Source organism: Odocoileus virginianus, chromosome 27, assembly GCF_023699985.2.
Source record: "Odocoileus virginianus isolate 20LAN1187 ecotype Illinois chromosome 27, Ovbor_1.2, whole genome shotgun sequence".
NCBI classification, from domain to species: Eukaryota; Metazoa; Chordata; class Mammalia; order Artiodactyla; family Cervidae; genus Odocoileus; species Odocoileus virginianus.
This window is the reverse complement of record NC_069700.1, coordinates 12553531-12571171: the sequence shown is the minus strand read 5'-3', so window position 1 is coordinate 12571171 and position 17641 is coordinate 12553531. Positions and strand designations below refer to the sequence as shown.

General features: G+C 41.7%; 2 protein-coding genes and 1 long non-coding RNA gene across 5 annotated transcripts in view; 1 reads left to right on the top strand and 2 right to left on the bottom strand.

Moving 5' to 3' along the window:
• Positions 1-2929, bottom strand: part of CDKAL1 (CDK5 regulatory subunit associated protein 1 like 1) — a 603129-nt gene extending 600200 nt beyond the window's left edge. The window contains exon 1 of the mRNA XM_070456204.1: positions 2823-2929. The gene's annotated coding sequence lies outside the window, so the exon portion shown is untranslated. The remainder of the gene's footprint in view (positions 1-2822) is intronic.
• Positions 2930-3081: 152 nt separating this feature from the next.
• Positions 3082-13887, top strand: LOC110126237 (uncharacterized). 2 transcript variants are annotated; one of them, XR_002310356.2, is made up of 3 exons: positions 3082-3429; positions 7362-7516; positions 13547-13887. It is a non-coding gene; the product is annotated as an uncharacterized lncRNA (long non-coding RNA). The 2 variants fall into 2 exon arrangements; XR_011483852.1 differs by having other exon boundaries at positions 3082-7516.
• A 106-nt stretch (positions 13888-13993) lies between these two features.
• The window catches only part of E2F3 (E2F transcription factor 3), an 84127-nt gene continuing 80479 nt past the window's right edge, over positions 13994-17641 (bottom strand). For both annotated transcript variants that reach the window (XM_070456202.1, XM_070456203.1), the window contains exon 7: positions 13994-17591. In XM_070456202.1, the coding sequence (XP_070312303.1) occupies positions 17329-17591 (263 nt within the window). In that variant the 3' untranslated portion in view covers positions 13994-17328. The remainder of the gene's footprint in view (positions 17592-17641) is intronic.

The following is a 17641-nucleotide window of genomic DNA, read 5'->3' as shown; positions in this document are numbered from 1 at the left end:
TTTAGACATAATAGGCATGTCACATGATGCTGATTCTATTGACAACCAGATGGATAATAAAAACTAAATATGTGACTAGCTTTTAATGTATTTTATTTTAAAATTATTAGCATTTAAATAAAACTTTTAAAATAAGATTAAATTTCAGTTTTAAAAGTAATTTGAAAAATTCAATATGCATTAACTTAAATTTATAGTTTGTCATTTTAATGATTTAAAACCTTAGAAAAAATAGCATTTGAAACCTTATGTAAGAAATAATTTTCATATTTTCAAACACATTTTCATTAAAATAATTCAAATGTTATACATTTAAAGATATTTACATTTTCAATCCCTCAGATAATAACTGCCAGTAAAGCACCAGTTATGTGAAAATATTGATATAATAATAGTTCGCTGGTATGGTCGGAAAAAGAAATGCTATGGATTAAATACATAATCATTTATTAATTACAGATTTTTTTTTTTTACACATTTAAGCATGATTGGTCCCTAAACTGACCATCCAGACAGGTGCAATACTTTTAAAGTCAGACATCTTGAATATTTTGCAAACCATGGCTTTGAATATAATACTTAAAAAATTTTTATTATGAAGGAGTATTTGTCAAAGTAGAAAGATGATATATACATAATATACATGCGTGTATGTATGTACTTGTTTATATACAGAGAGAGAGATGAAGAAAGATTGAGGATGATTTTTGGAGGCACCTTCCTCTTACCTGAGGCCTCTACCTATCTTTTGAAATACAACTCTCTTTAGAGAGCAGTGCTCCTGACTTTAATTTAATCTTTCACCCTCCATAGTCTTGGCCAAAGTCTAGAGTTACCTCTGGCACCTCCCTGCTTTGTTCTCTGACCCAAATATCCATGATAATTCTAACCTTAACCATGCCTTGCCACGCTTAGAAAAAACATTCCCAGGCCTTTATTCTGGGAGCAAACTGTTGGCTAGTACATAGGGAGGGGAGGGAGATCCAACAGATCCTGCTGTCCCAAGTCAGACTTTTCAGTAATTCCATTTTGATGTATCCAGGCTCTTTTCTTTTTTTTCTATGTGTGGACAACGGAACTTGAGGTTTCCTTAGGAAAATTCATTCTTACTCTTGAGATATTACTGAAGTGACTTTGTCCTATTTGTGTTTTGCCTATAGTTTCTCCATTTTGTTGCTTTGCTAATGTGATGCTATAAATGTTCTATTTTCCATGAATCCCTCAACTCTTCTATCTGCTGCCTACAGCCCTTCTACATTTCTTGTGTCATTATGAATTACATTTTTAAAAATATCTTTCCTGACATTACAATAGGCGCACACACAGACAGAAAACCATCATGTTTAGTGTATTATCTGAATCCCTGAACATTCACTGACATTTTAAATCTCCTTGCCTGCACTGGGGCGCTTTGGTGATACCAAAATGCTTGTGCTCCCCTCTCACACACTGCCGCGTCATGCCTCTATGCCTTTAGTCCTGTTATTTTCTCTCTCTCACTCAAATACACTTCCTGCCTTTCTTCCCCTGGTGAACTCACACTTGTCCTTTAAAACTCAACCCAAGTGATCTTTTTCCAGAAAAGAACTAACCAAGCAGATATAAAAATAAATAAGATTTCTGAGACAACATAATTTGAATTAAGCAGCCCCCTCCTCTAACAGCACTTCCCAGGTGGCGCAGTTGGTAAACAATCCACCAGACAATTCAGAAGACACAAAGGAAACGGGTTTGGTCCCTCGATCTGGAAGATCCCCTGGAGGAGGACAACCCACTCCAGTATTCTTGCCTGGAAAATTCCATGGACAGTGGAACCTCATGGGCTACAGTCCATGGGGTTGCGAAGAGTCAGACATGCTTGAGCACGCACGTGCACACACACACACACACACACACACACTTCTCTAACATCTTGTCTGTGGTTTATCCTTTCATTGGGGTTGCCAGATACAATATTTGGGAATCACTTATACTAAAATGTGTTCATTGTTTATCTGAAATGCAAATTTCACCAGGCATCCTGCTTTTGTTTTTGTTTTCTAAATCTGGCAACACAACGTATCTCCTCACTTAGTATACTGTATAGACTTTATCTGCTTACATGTGTACCTCTCCCTTAGGTACTGGAAGTTCCCTGCAGGAAGGGACCATATCTTTTTTTTTTTTTTTTGGTGGAGAGTTGTGGGCTGGTGGGATAAGAACAATATCTTTTATTTTTTAATCTCCATATCCCTACTGGCTGATAAACTATCTGACACACTAGGTTATTAAATTGGTTAAGTGGCTTTGGTTGCCAGTAATACAAAAAACTCAAGCCCAAGTAAGCAGTGAAGAATTTATTAGAAGAAGAATTTCAGGGCTGGAGGGCTGCTGGCCTCAGGAAGCATGTGGAACTCACAGCTCTCTTACTTCAGTTCTTCTTAACTTCTGGAGTTCCTTTTTCTTTAATTGCCATGGCTTCCTCTGCTACTCACTTCATGTGAAAAATGGCTACACAACACTCCTGAATCGTTTGCTCTCCTCTATTCAAGAAATAGATATGAATTTCTCTTAACTTTAATTCCGATTCCTAGAGAAGAGACTTCATTCAATCAGCTGAGTCTAGGAAATGAGGGCCATGTAATATTAATCAGAGGGCCCACCAGTGTTGACTCAATGGTTTGACTTTGGAGGAGGTGCAGACACAATTTTTTACTATATAGATGCTACATTAGTCAAGTTCTCCAGAAAACAGAACCCATAGGATATCCATATAACAGACCAGTCTTTTTTTTAAAAAAAAAAAGTCATCATGTTACTGAGCCCAAGCTTGTTCTGCTTACCTCACAACAGGCCAATAAATTGGGAGACGAGTTCTTGGAGCAAGGAATAATGATTTTAATCAGAAAGCTGGCAGACTGAGAGGCCGGCAAACTAGCCTCTCAAAAAACCAACTTACCTCATGCAGAATTCAGGCTCCTTTTATATACAAGAGGGGGGAGGGGGCGCCCCTGTGGCACCGACCAATGGCTGAGCAGGAGCGCTAACGGTCAGTAGTTGACAGTTGCTCACTACTGGTCGCTCGCTTGGGGGAGGGGCCGATGTGAACACCAACCAACGGCAGCCATAATTCGTACCCGCCATAACTGGAGCCCATCTCGCCACCACAGCACCCTGAGCTGAGAGGTTTGACTCCAGAAAGCTGCCAGGTCCGAAGAAGTAACCGCCGCTCCAGCAATGTCATCCTCCAATCCTCAGTGGAGTGCGGCTTGCAGGCGGCAGAGATCATGAAGGGCACGCAGAGGCAGTTGACACCAGGATCACTGCCTGAGGTGGCGGGAACCGTGGGCTTAGCCCTTCCCTGGCCCCACCAGTCACCTCACGACCAACAAGGCGGTCTGGGAGCTGGCACCTCCAGAGTCGAGCTCCCGTCTGCCAGTTTGTACAGCGGTGGGTGGTGGGAGCAGTGGCCTAGTGGGCTAGGCGCAACTGGGCTAAGAAAGGGGCGATGGATCAGCCCCAGCCTCAAACAAAGAGCACTAGCCAGTCCAGGAAGGGAAGAAGGAAGGGATCATCACACCTCGGATTTGGGCTGGGGAGCCACCGCTACAATCATGTGCTTTGATTCTCACATCCATTCCATTCCAGCTTTCCTGTTTAGAGTTTCAAAAGAAACAGCACATATCATCAATCTCTCACCATTAAGCATAATGAAAGCCAAGTGCTCAATGATGCAATGTGTTGTCAAAACAGCTCCAGGCATTTTTTTTTAATTGAAGTATAATTGATTTAAATAGGGTGTACCTTTCAGGTGGAGAAGACCACAATTCAAAAAGATACAGGCACCTTCATGTTCATTGCAGCACTATTTACAATAGCCAAGACATAGAAGCAACCTAAATGTCTATTGTAAATAGTCATTGACAGATAGATGGATAAAGATGTGGTATATGTATACAGGAGCTTCCAAGGTGGCGCTAGTGACAAAGAATCCACCTGCTAATGCAGGAGACTTAAGAGAGGAGAATTCGATCCGTGGGTCAGAAAGATCCCCTTGAAGAGGGCATGGCAACCCACTCCAATATTCTTGCCTGGAGAATCCCATAGACAGAGGAGCTTGGCAGGCTACCGTACATAGGGTCGCACAGAGTCGGACACATCTGAAACAACTATACACATGCGTATATATACTTTTTTTTCAACCGGCTTAAACTCTTCTCCATAAAACCATCTTAAAACACATGCTATGGGACTTCCCTGGTGGTCAGGTGGTTAAGAATCTGCCTGCCAATGCAGGGTACGTGGGTTCGATCCCTGGTCCAGGAAGGTCTGACATCCTGAAGAGCAACTAAACCCAAGCACCACAACTATTGAAGCCTGAGTGCTCTAGAGCTCTGCAACGAGAGAAGTCACTGCAATGAGAAGTCCATGAACCACAACTAGAGAGTAGCCCCCCAGGTCGCCACAACAGAAAAAGCTCATGTGCAGCAACAAAGACCTGGCACAGTCCCCCCGCCCTCCAAAAACTGCTGTTTTCCTCAGATCTACAAGCATAATGGCTTCTAGAAGAAGCCCTTTGTTTGGGGGTATAGTGTATAGTGTGTTAGTCACTCAGTCGTGTCTGACTCTTTGCAATCCCGTGGACTCTAGCCGTCCAGGCTTCTCTGTCCATGGATTTCTCCAGGCAAGAACACTGGAGTCGATTGCCATTCCCTTCTTCAGGGGATCTTCCCAACCCAGTGATCGAACCTGGGTCTTCTGCATTGCAGTCAGATTCTTTACTATCTGAGCCACCAGGGAAGCCTTGTTTGGCGGTGGCAGGGCTAAAAAAGTAAGTTAAAGTAAGAGAGAGTTGCTGAGATCAAGATAAGAACTGAGAAAAGGGTCTTTGTCATTATAACTGAATCTGTTCAATAAACATGGATGGCACTAGAATTTTCCTGAACCATCTGGAAAATCTCCTTAATTACACAACTATATAATTAAGTTTAGGAGGTTACATTGAAACCACTATATTTTAGATAACTGAAGCAATAGGAACTTTATTATGTACGTAACACTAAGAGTTGAGGCTTTCTATGTGATGTTCGTTCAGCATTTCCCAGGCATCTCCAGAGTAGCAGCTCTAACTGGTACATAACAAAATGGGGAAAGGCCAGAGAGTGGTCCCCATTTCCTTTTTTTTTTTAATCTTAATTGAATTTGTTAAAATATCGCTTCTGTTTTATATTTTGGTTTTTTGGCTCTGAGACATGTGGGATCTTAGCTCCCTGACCAGGGATTGAACCTGCAACCCCTGCATTGGAAGGCAAAGTCTTAACCACTACCAGGGAGGTAGCCCCCATTTCTTTTTCTATTATCATATCACCTTTTTACCCTACAAAGAAAAATAGTCATCCTAAAACAAAAGTTTTCATAAATGACATAGCATTAGTACTATTTCTGTTATGTCAAAGAATCATGTATATATATATGAAGACCAAATTGTGATTTCACCAGAAACAAAATACATCTGTGATTTTCCGAAGCTAGATAGCTGGGGCGGTGGAGGATCCTGGCTAGTCTGGTTTCAAGCTGGAGCTGGGTTTTCTCCATCTCTGTTTCCAGGCACACGGGGCTGCACAGGGCAGGGAGTCGGCTCAGCAGAACCTTGGATTTGGTTCTAAGGGTCCTGGGTTGAGAAAGGGTGAGCGGAAAAGATCTTGGGATGGTCAGAAGCTAGTCATGGCTGGGAGTGAGAGAGAAGATTCCAGGAGGAAGAGGGCTTCCAGTCTGAAGGGGGCAAGAAAAGGTGTGAAAGTCGCCTGAGAGCATCGGGTAGGCGGCAGGCAGGTCACTGTCACTGGTCTGTTTGGGAAGCACAAGCTTATGGGGAGAGCCAGCGAGGGGGACGTAGGGGAGTCCAGGGTGCTTCCGGATGATCAGGAAGACTTAAGCCAAAGGGACCTCGCACAGCTGTAGAGAACTGGGGAGAGAAATTTTTAAGGTCAGTGCAGCCAAGAGCCAGGAGCCAAAGGGTGCAGGCAGTGTGGGTCGGACTTAGGCGTGGCTGCCCGGTACTAGGTGGGAGATATTGATATGGAATTTTCTAGTCTTGCCCTCCTTGGGGAGAATCACAGAAGGAAGGAGCCAGGATGGCCTGGGCTCTGCAGCTGCCTCTGGTGGATGAGGTGACTGAATATGGCTGGTGTAGGACTTTGATGCTAGTCTTTCCTGGATCCACCAGGAACTGGGTGCTGGTGCCTGTAGCAGAGGTGAAGGAGACCCTGAACCTTCTAAATAACAAAGGTAGGGTACAGAATAAGGGGGTATAAAAAAAGGTGTAAAGAGTTAGGTTTTCTTCTGCATCTAGGGAAGAGGAACTTGTTTCTTTTGTTGTTTTGAGTATTGTGGGAGAAATGGAATAAACAGCTAGTAGGCAGTGTCAAGAAGAATGACTCGTAATTAGCAACCAGATGAGTGTTGACTGTTGTGTGTTGTGGGTGACTTGGAGACTCTTAATATGTGCGTATGTGGGTAGTTTGCACTGGACTAAAGAAGAGGCCACATTGAACTTGTAGGTGGTAGGGAATTGGGCTTGATGATGAATATTGGTTGACTGCTTAGGAGGAAACGTGAGACTTCCGAGACGAAATCCACACAACTGCAGCTTTACTCAATATAGGGTTTCTGATTTTTGAAACATAAGCAGCTAAATGAAAAAGTGTCAGGAATAAATTTTAGATGCTTCTAGACCTTCATGTGTTAAGCCAAATGTTGATAATACCTAAAAATCTATTTTGAAAGAAAAGAAGAGGAAGAAACTAAACAATTAAAGGATAAAAGTATATAGATTATATAGAATTTTCCCTCAAAGTACAATAAGTGGGGGAGAAAAAAGATCAGAGAACCAAAGAAGGTTGTAAAATGAGTTGAATGGCTCTTTCCAGAGAACAGTTAATGCAATATTGTTTGATTGTCCCTGCTCTTTCACTAGTGCATACTGTGAGAGTCAGAATTGGAATATTAAGGTCTAAGATGTGAAATACTAACTCTGGGTGGTAAAAGGGGATTTGGGCTCAGGGGTGGGAGGTCAGTGACGGGTCAGTATGCATCTGAATCAAGTTCACACTGGTTGTGATCTTCTGACAAAGAGCAGGCCTGAAGGAAGAAAGAAGTAAGATAAGGCAAAGATGGTATGATATGAGCTGTGAAATTTGGAGGTGAGACAGAGGCAAGAGGGAATAAATCAGCAAGAATGGCTTAAAAAATCCTTTCTTACTCCAGTTTTTGCGGAGTGTTTTCATGAAATTACTACAGAAGGGGCAAGGCACACAGTTCAGTATCAGCGGTGGTTCCTGCTCTCACCGACCTCTACCCTGTTGTCACCCGTCCACAAGCAGGTTGTGCCTGGGGCCTTTGAAAAGGTAACTGAACCCAGCTGGACAAGGGGCCTGGAGGAAAAGCAGTCTTAATCGAGGGCAGTTCGTGGAACTCTGTCTGCACACATCAGCACTTCAAAGAAGGGCTAGGCAGAGCATGCCGTCGCCCTGCTGAGGTGAAACTAATTTTTTCTGTCTACTTGTTTCTCTTCTAAGCATTCTGTTTCTGATTTAATTCTTGGCTTTAAAAAAATAATGAATTGTAAAGCTTTGCCTTTCTCTTAATTCTACCCAATTCCCTATTTTTATCTATCAGAAGGCTTTATGGTAGTGTGCAGCACAGAAAAAAAAAAAGATAAATCAACCTATGGTGGGTTAGCAATATATCAGGTATTTATCATATCTGGTACTCTAAAGAGCAGTTGTCCCCCTTCCCAGGTGGCTCAGCTGGTAAAGAATCCGCCTGCAGTGCAGGAGACAGGGGTTTGATCCCTGGGTGGGGAAGATCCCCTGGAGAAGGAAATGGCAACCCACTCCAGTCTTCTTGCCGGGAGCATCCCATGAACAGAAATGCCTGGCGGGCTGCAGTCCATGGGGTCGCAAAAGAGTCGGACATGACTTAGCGAATAAACCACCATAAAGAGCAGTTGGTTGTTGCAGAACATGCCAATCCATTACCTTTATCCTTCTGACATTTTGAGGCCCAACTTCAAAATTTAAGAAAAAAATTGTGTAATTATTTTACAAAGTATTATGTGCAGGGTGAATGTAAGGTTGATGCTTAATAATAAAATTAGTACCTATGAACTCACTACCTACTTTTAAGAATAAAGGACCATGACTATCGTATCAAACTGACTAACTTATCAAAACAGTTTTCACAAATCATACTTTTGGTGTTGTATCTCAAGCCCATAACCAAACCAAAGGGGACCTAGATTTTCTTCTGTCTTCTAGAAGCTTTATGGATTTGTGTTTTACATTAGGCCTATGATTAATTTGGAGTTAATCTCTGTGAAAAGAGTAAAAACTGTGTCTAGATTTTTTATCTTTTGCATGTCGATGTCCAATTGTTGTAGCACCACTTGTTGAAAAGATTGTCCTTTTTCCATTGAATTGCCTTTGTTACTTTCTCAGTGATCACTTGACTACATTTTTGTGATTCTACTTCTGGACTCTCTTTTCTGTTCCACAGATGAGTTTGTCTATTCTTTCACCAGTGTCATACTGACTTAATCACTACGGCTTTATAGTATTCTTCAAGTTGGGTAGTATCAGTCTTCCAACTGTGTTCTCCAGTTTTGGGTTGGCTATGCTGGGGATTTTTTCTTTTCATATAAAATTTAGAATCTCTTTGTTGATATCCACAAAATAACTTGCTGAAATTTTAATTTGGGATTGAATCTATCGGTCAAATAGGAGACAACTGATCCCTTAACAATTTTTAGTCTTCCTATCCATGGACACGGAATAGCTTTCTATCTATATAGATCTTTGACTTCTTTCATTGGAGCCTCACAGTTCTCCTCATGTAGATCTCATACATATTTTATTAGGTTTATGCCTGAGTATTTGTTTCTGGGGGGCACTAATTCAAACGGTGTTGCTGTATCTGAAATTAATATAGCGAATCCACTTGGCTTTGGTTAGTATTTTCATGGCATATCTTTCTCCATTCTTTTATGTTTAATTTAGCTGTCTTTATATTTAAATTAGATATCTTATAAATAACATATAGTTTGCTGTCTTTTTTTTTTTTTTTTTTTGGTGTTTTAAAGGCCAGATTTGGAGGTGATGGCCAGTGCTATCATTCATTCCATTCCACTGCGTAGAAGGCAACCATGTGCTGTGTCTCACTGCAAGGGCAGCTGGGAAGTGCAGTCCAGCTGTGTTGCCAGGAAGCAGGCAGGTACAGGTTGTGATATGTGTCTGTGTCACAAAGGGTTGCACACATGTGTGAGAATATTCTGGAATTAAGTGAGGTCAGCAAGGGCTTGGTCTTTTATACTGAAGTCATCTTTTTGTTTAAAAAATGTGTTACAAAACTCTGCACCTCCCCTGTGTAGTGTCAGCGTCTCCAGATAAGGCTAGAATGATCTATTTTGCCCACCTGTTCTAGTTGCTTCTGGAGGTGGTGTGGCAGAGTGAAAAAACATTGGAGTCAAGTGTCCTTGGGTTCACATCTCCAGTTTGCCATTTACTAACCCTGTGAATTTGAGCAAATCACCTAAGCTCGTGGAGTCTCGGTTTCTTTATTGTTAAATGGGGGGCAGAAAGAAACTAGGTTAAGCAGTCAACATTTATGGAGGTGCTCCTATGTGACGCGTTCTGTGGCCCATTGGGAAATAGTGGAGATCTGCTAGTGTTGGAGGGTTTCCTGTGAAGATGTGGGTCGCAGTGGCTCACCGTGGGGGTGGGGGCACTGGCAGCAGCAGTCCTGGGAGGTGCCCCCTGGTCTGAGCCCTCGTTGAGTCTGTAATTCACTCTGACGGTTGCTGATTTTCACGTTGTTCAGTCTTTTCCTTGTTCTGAGGACAGGCGTGACAGCTTCCACACTCTACATGTTGGACCGGAAACCACCCACCACCTCTTTTTGTACAACCTGTGAGCTAAAAACAGTTTTTACATTCTTAAAATGGTTGAGAGAAGTCAAAAGAATATTATTTCATGACAAGTGAGAAATACATGAAAATCAAATTTTAGCATCCCTAATTTTATTGGAGCACAGCCATGCTCATTTATTTACTGACTGTTTATGGCTGCTTTCATGCTACAGAGTTAAGTAGTTTTGACAGAGACCTTATGGCCCACAATGCCTAAAATATTTATTATCTGGATCTCTCAAAATGTATTTATATTTTCCATTTCTTTTTCTCTCGGTGCTACACTTTGGGTAATTTTGTCATACCAATTCATTTCGATCTCTTTAGCTGTATCTAAACTGCTGGTTTAGCCATCATTTCTTTTCTTCAACAACTGTATTTTTAATTCCTAACATTTTATTCTTTTCCAAGTCTCTGCAGGTTTTGATCATTTCTTCTTGGTCACTCGTTTTTGTAGTACTGTTTCTTAAACACTTCTTACATATTTATCTTATATACTATATCTGATTTCCATTATTTGAATTTTTTGAGGTCTAAATCTGATGTTTTCTGCTTCTGCTATCAATGCTGGTTTGTTTCCTTTTGTATTTGTTGACCTTTCACTGTGATCTTATATTAGGGGCTTCCCTGGTGGCTCAGATGGTAAAGACCCTGCCTGCAATGCAGGAGACCCAGGTTCGATCTCTGGGTTGGGAAGATCCCCTGGAGAAGGAAACGGCACCCCATTCCAGTATTCTTGCCTAGAGAATTCCATGGAAAGAGGAGCCTGAGGGGGGCTACAGTCAATGGAGTCACAAAGAATCGGACACGACTGAGTGACTAACACTCTATTTGGTAGATACAGTCTGTGGTCCTATGTGGTCTTGTCCAGAATATGGATGAGTTTGCTCTGCTGAAAGCCAGAGAGATGACTCTGAGCTGGAGCACTAGAGCCTTCTTCTAGTTTATCTTGTTTAATCTGAATCTTGTTTAGTTCTTCAGGCTTTCTTTGTTGACCTGAGACATTTTTTTCTCAATTCCAGCTACAGTATTAGAAATGCAACTGGTAGCCAACCTTAGGCTTATCTATCTTTATTGTTTACATGCTTTTCAATCTTTCTTTTTAGCTCAGTTCTTTTTTATTCTTCTGGCTCATGGGAATTCCTTGTAATCTCAGCAGTATAATACATTTTTTTCTGTGCAGTCTAGATGTTTTGTAACAGGAGGGTTTCCTGGCCATTTAATCTGCCATACTGCCAGAGCAGGAGTCCTATCCAATTCTTTCTTCTTCACTGAGATATAACTTTGCCCCCTGTTGCTGGTTTAGCTCCTTCTCAGGACCAGGTAAGGGAATCATTTCTACACTTCTATTGTTGCCTTTTCTTTGTTGCACCCCTATGCCTGTCCCTGTCTTTAGTACTCACTTTATTCCTTTGATAGATAACCAAACTTTGAGTCAATGGTGATGGTACCTTCTCTTTGACTAAAGAACAGCTGTACTTTGGTTTCTTGCCAAGGGTAGGATTTGGCTGTGGCTCTTTTCAAGCATCTTGGGTCTTGTTCTGCTTCCTCCCATTTCTCAGCACATACAACCTCTCTTCCCTTCCCTAACCCATTGAAACATGCTCTCTTTGTTGACATGGTTTAATTTTTACTTACTGATGTCTTTATTTCAGTTCTCTCCCGTGGAATCACAGTGTTCTTTCTTGTTCCTTGGGTCTCCAGAATATGGCTTAAAGCTAAGTGCTTTTCATCCTTTCTTCATATCACTGCCCACATACTGTTCTGTCATTTTTAGATTGATTAGTTACTTCTGCAGCTAATGCCATCAGTTACAAATGGCTTTAGATGCAGAGATAAGGCAGATGAAAATGCCTTGTAAACTGTAAAGTCCTGTACAATGCTAAGGGCTGTTTAAGGCTGAGAGATACAGTATAATTTAGGTTTCAGCTGAGGCAACTATTCCTGAATTTGATTATGCAGAAAAAAGTCTTAAAGGCTTCTGGAGCTGAAAAGTAGTCTGTACAGGAACAGAAGTTTGAGTCTTTCAAGGGGGAAATGGAACATCCTATTTAGAAGCTGTTGTGGATTCAATTCTTCCTCTGTTTAAATACAGCAAATCCATTTTTATCAAAGACTGAGGACAAAAGAACCACTGAGGTGTCCTTTGACTTAGACTTCCAATGGTTTCCATCTCTCTCAGTTTGTAAAACTGTGCACAGAGGCACAGAAGACAGTGATAGCATCCATGAAACATGATGGGGAAGAGTACAAGAAATTAGTGCCAGTGGACAGGATGTCACAGATCTTCCAGAAGGTGATGTTAACTCAGAAGGATGAATTAACCACGTCAGCCAGGCTGTGGTTTCAAGAGTAAAACTGGGAAGAGGCAGGTTTCTGATATGTGTGTCTGAGGAGGAGGAACTAGGAGACTTTAAAATATTGCAGAAAAAGTACTGGATTAGGATTCTGGAGATGGTTTTTTTGATGAAAAAAAAAAAAAAGTGATGGTTGAATTGTCACATGATGAAACCAGCTCCTTGTTCAGGATCAGGTTGCTTTCCAACTCAAATCCTGTGACTCTCTGGTCATTATCAGTTGACATGGTTTTGTTCAAGTTGAAAAAAGTAGGCTTTATTTAATGTTTTTGGTTTATCTGAATTCCCTGCTTAAATTAAAACATGGTTCTGATCCCCTTGTTTCTGTATTCCTGATGTGTGCAGGTAGCTACTGAAATTGATGTAGCAAAGAGAAAACACACACATCTTCCCTTTTCCCTAGGAACTAACTCTGTTTTTTCTGTTGTATATACTCAAGTCCTAAAACAGCCCAACAGAAGCCCAACATGCCAGGATTTCCAGTTTTGTTTCTAAGGCACGTGATAACATGGGACTTTGTCCCTTCTGTTTCCCACACTTTTCAGACACCCCAGCATAAGGAATTCCAGAAGTTTTTGATAGTACTCTTTGCACAACAAAATATAATAGTAATTCCTAGTGTTATAAACATTCCAGAATATTTTAAGAAACTGTTCTGTCTTTCAGTCTTCAAGTCCCAGATTTAAGGGCACAACAGAAAGCTTGCTCTTTGCATTCTGTGGATCACTGCAACTTCCTGCTGTTAATGGTATTTCGGTTAAATTCTGACTGACTCCTGGCTGATTAATTCTAAGTAAGCAGGGCAGGGATTCTCATTTGTATCCCAAGGCATGACCTACCATTTAATCTTTCCATTTTCTTTCATGATATCTGGATTGTAGTCTAGATTGGATTCAGGTGCTCCCCAGCTTCGGCGATCCTAGATGAATCCACTGGCTATTCAAGTTTGAGTCGTGCCCACCCAGGCAGTCTCCTGCATTCAATGCATAGCCCCCTAAAGCTCTCTGGATCAGAATCTCTCCTTGTACAGCTCTCCAATAGCAAGGCTTTATCTTCCCTTCATTTCCATTTTTGCCTCGAAGCATCTATCCTTAAGTCTTCCAAATATGGCTTCAGAAGAAAAAAATCACTTAGGAGCCTGTCCTCAGAATTTAATTCTCCTAATTAAAACTTATTTCCCTCCCTACTAGACTGTAAGCTTCTTCATGCTGATAAAAATCTATGTCTTTTTCAATCTGGACTCTAGCACTTACACCTTATCCGACATGTAGTAATCACTTCCTGCTTATTCAAAGAGTGACTGAATGAATAAATGAACAACTACTTCTCTTAATGAACATGGAGTGAATCGAGAACAAAGGAGGCAGTTACCAGTATTGAGAAATAACCTACTGGCTTCAAGCTCCTTATGAGGAAGACGACTTGGTGTTTTCTCGGTGTACAGATCCTTCTTCCTTACCTGGCGTGGCTTCTGCAAGTGATCAGACACGGCAAGTTCTTTTGCTTCCTAAAGTGGCAAACACTCACAAGTGGTCAAAAAACTTTTTGCTTAACGTTCCCCAGATCCCAAATAAATGGTAAGGCATATGATGTTTTGAATTTTTTTCAAACTTCCCCCTTAACTTAAGCACGTTTTTAGAAATATAATGTAGGAGCATAAGACAATAGTAAGAAACCATCCACAAGGCTGAACTCTTAAAAAAAAAAATCATTTTATTGATCCTTTACCATACAAAATTTATTCAAATTACACCCATTTGAAGTGGTAAGATCACAGCTAGAGAACAGGTTACCCTGTAACAAATCTATTTACAAAATCCATCATAAAAGCTTTTTTTTTTTTTACATTATATTACATATTTTCTTTTTTAAACTAGCATACAACACAAAGCTAAACTGATTAGTAGTTTGCATACTCCCAATTCTGGGAGAAATACTTCCTTTTGACAAAATCTCGTACCCCACAGGAAAAGAAATTCCCACAATCGGACAGTTGCCACCCGACTCACTCTGCAAGGCATCTTCCTTCAAATCCCTCATTTCGTACACACAAGTTGTCATGCACACACTGAGTTCTTACTTTCTTTTTCCTGAAAGCTAAAGCTTTAAATACTGCAATTATATTTACAGATCTACACTTACAACAAAAATGAACACAAGAACCACCACAACAAGAACAACAACAAGAAAAAAAAAACAAAATAACACTCTTAAAAAATTACAAACCAGCTAGAAAATATTCTGGCAGTGTTTACAAATTAATTGCTATTTTTGTACAAAATTGCTAGATAATGAAAATATGAGGAGACTGCATATCAACTTAAATAAAATGATTACTACGCACAAATCTGTACATATAAACACACACCTAACACTGTTTGACAGCTCATGTGTTGCTCTTTATACAATTTACTCTCTAAGGCTCACGCAGTCATAATTCGCACACTTGTAACTTTTAGCCATTTCATGTGTGAGCTTTAATAGCAGCAACTCAATGGTACCAGGAAACCTGCATACTCAGTACTTAAAGTAACACAAATACTGTAGTACTAACCCACTTCGTGTGCCAGAAACTTCTGTCAAAAAGAAAAATGACTAATGCAAACAGAATACAGTATGGACGTCTAATTACTGTACACCAGTTAAGCCCATTAACTGGGAAAGCCTTATGCATGAAGGAACTTTTAAGACTTAATAGGATTCCTTTCATTTTTTAAAACAATAAATACGGCATCACGTTACGAAAAAGTTTAACAAGAAACTCAACCAAACACACAACCACCTAGCCAGGTGAGCTCAGTCTTTAGACTTTGGAAAAAAATCAGCTTTGTGCAGCTGGCAAAGAGAATGACACAAAGCTGGAAGCAGAGGCAGCTAACCAGATGAGATAAATATGGGAAATAGGGAAAAGCTTGGCATAAATGGTTTCCCATACAGGAAAAAAACCCCACAGTGCATTTCCAGTAGGCACTTGACACAAAGCTCCCCCTCCCTCCCCCACCCAATGCTTCATCTCGGACCAAGTCCAGTGTGTGTCCAGGGGAGGAGGGTGGGGATGGAGGCCGAAGAAAAAGGAGGATAAACTGCACCTTTGTTTTTCTTCTCAAACATACACCCATGCATACCTACACAAATAGTTTAAAGTGCTGGTGTCATTTGTGTTGACCCCACCACCACTTTGCATATTGTGGAAATCTACCTAGAGTAAATTGGCTGGGGCTTCCGTGGGTTTTGTTTTGTACTTTTCCTAAGGGATATAAGTAAGGAATATTCCGTAAGATGGTATGGAAAAGCCCAAATGAACTTTTTGGTCAACCCAGTATTTCTTTTTTCCCATTCCGTTGAACCGAGTGCCTACCACGCGCCTCCCACTGTGTCAGGCAGAACAGCAATTCAACTCAACCGTTCTTGGTGTTGAGGTTTAATTTATTTATTAGATGACTCCTCATTCCCACAGTCATTAGCATCCAAGGAATGGACGTGAGGTACTCTGCCACATTCCCAGTGGGAGATGGCCATCTGCCCCCTGGCCAATGGGAAAGCCATTCTTGGACTCAACTGGTAGGATTTTGCTGCTATCAGGAAGCCTCCGACTTGGGACGCTATTCCCGAAGAGTTCAGTGCGAGATGCCCTGGCATCCTGCCCTGCCTTTTTTCTACAGCCCCAGCTTTCCTTGGTCCAACCTTCTCCTTCACAGTGGAAGGGGGAACAGGGGTTCTGGCCAGGACTCCTGTAGCCCCCGACACAGTGGGAGCTCCCTGCTCTCAACGGCTGAAGCAAAGTGCCACTGATAGCATGCTACTCATGACGGGGGATGTCCTTCTACCCAGAGGCCTCTCCATCCGACCCCATCCTGAGAAGTGGTCTCCCTGAGTGCAGTGTAAGAGCCCTTTCCCCGGTCACAGGGGGCCTGGGAAGCCCAAGGGACGGAGGGATCCATCCATACCTGCTGCTCTTGGGGTCTGACCTGGTTCTCTCCAATGGGCCGCCCCGCTGTCAGCGAGCTCCACTCGCTCCAAGCACCCCCTCCTGGGGAAGGAAGCGAGATGGGGCAAAGCTTCTCACCAAGGCTATTAAGCCTTAGATCACACATGCTCTGATCAGTAGAGGTTCTCTACCTCTGCTTAAAATAATTTGAATTAGCAAAAACTGCTTCAAAGTAAACAATTAAATTGAAATGGTTGATGGGTGCCACAGGAATGCTTAAATGGCAGCTAAAAAAAGGAAAAAAAAAAAAAAACAATCCACAAAGAACTCCTAAGTAGGCATTTGCTATAAACTTCAAACTTACAAATACGTTGGGGGCAAGAGTGGGAGTGGTTTATGGAGACAGGATAATCCACAACAGCTTAGAGGGGCAGAACTCGACTGTTCTTCTGTATCTGCGATGAATATTGGAGAACAGTTTCTTCATCCGAAAGGCTGTGGAATATCTCTTGGCCTCCAAGTGGGACACGCGGTCCATAGCTTAAACTGAATTATGACAGTAATTTAAATATTCCTAAGAAGAGCTGAAGAAATCCATTTCATACTTTTGCATGACTTCAAGTTTACAGTTCCTGCAGTTTCCATCCCAAATTAGCAGACCCCAAAGACATGCATTCTGCGGAGAAGGCACGGCTTGAAATGCTATTAAGGAAGATTGCTGTTTTCGAGTGGGCCAGGTGGCCAGACCCCATTCTACAGCCCATCCGTCAGGCACAGCAAGCCAATCCGGGAGGGAGGGAGGGAGGAAGAGGATGGGTGAGAGACACCTGATTGCACATTTTCTCACTTGCTGACTCATCCAGGAGATTTTGGAGCCTGGGGCAAGGCAGGGCTTTCCCAAGGGAGCCTGCAACTGTGCGTTGATAGACAGTTTTTTTTTTTTAATTCATTAAAATGTCAGCTTTGTTCTGAAGTCTGTAGTTTACTTCATGATACTATCTTGGAGGAAGAAGGGAGGAAGGGACAACACTGCATGACACATGTTCTGGTTCCATAATAAAAAAATATTGGTTTATAAGGGGAGTTCACACAAAGCATAATCAACTACACATAAAGTCTTCCACCAGCGGGAGCTTTTCCAAATCGTAAGCATCAAAGAGATCACTGATGCCTTCTTCCTCCCCGAGGCTTAGGAGATAGTCTTCTTGGAGCAGGGGAGGCAGTAAGTTCACAAATGGTCCTTCTAGGTTGGAAGGAATTTGGTCCTCAGTCTGCTGTAAAAGGTTGGCCGGGGAGGCCAGAGGAGAAAGGTTTGCCATAGAAATTGAGCAATCACTATGTCCTGAGTTGGTTGAAGCCAAGTCTGAGAAGAAAGAAAAAGGTGGTGGAAATAAGAAAATAAGTCAGGCGAAA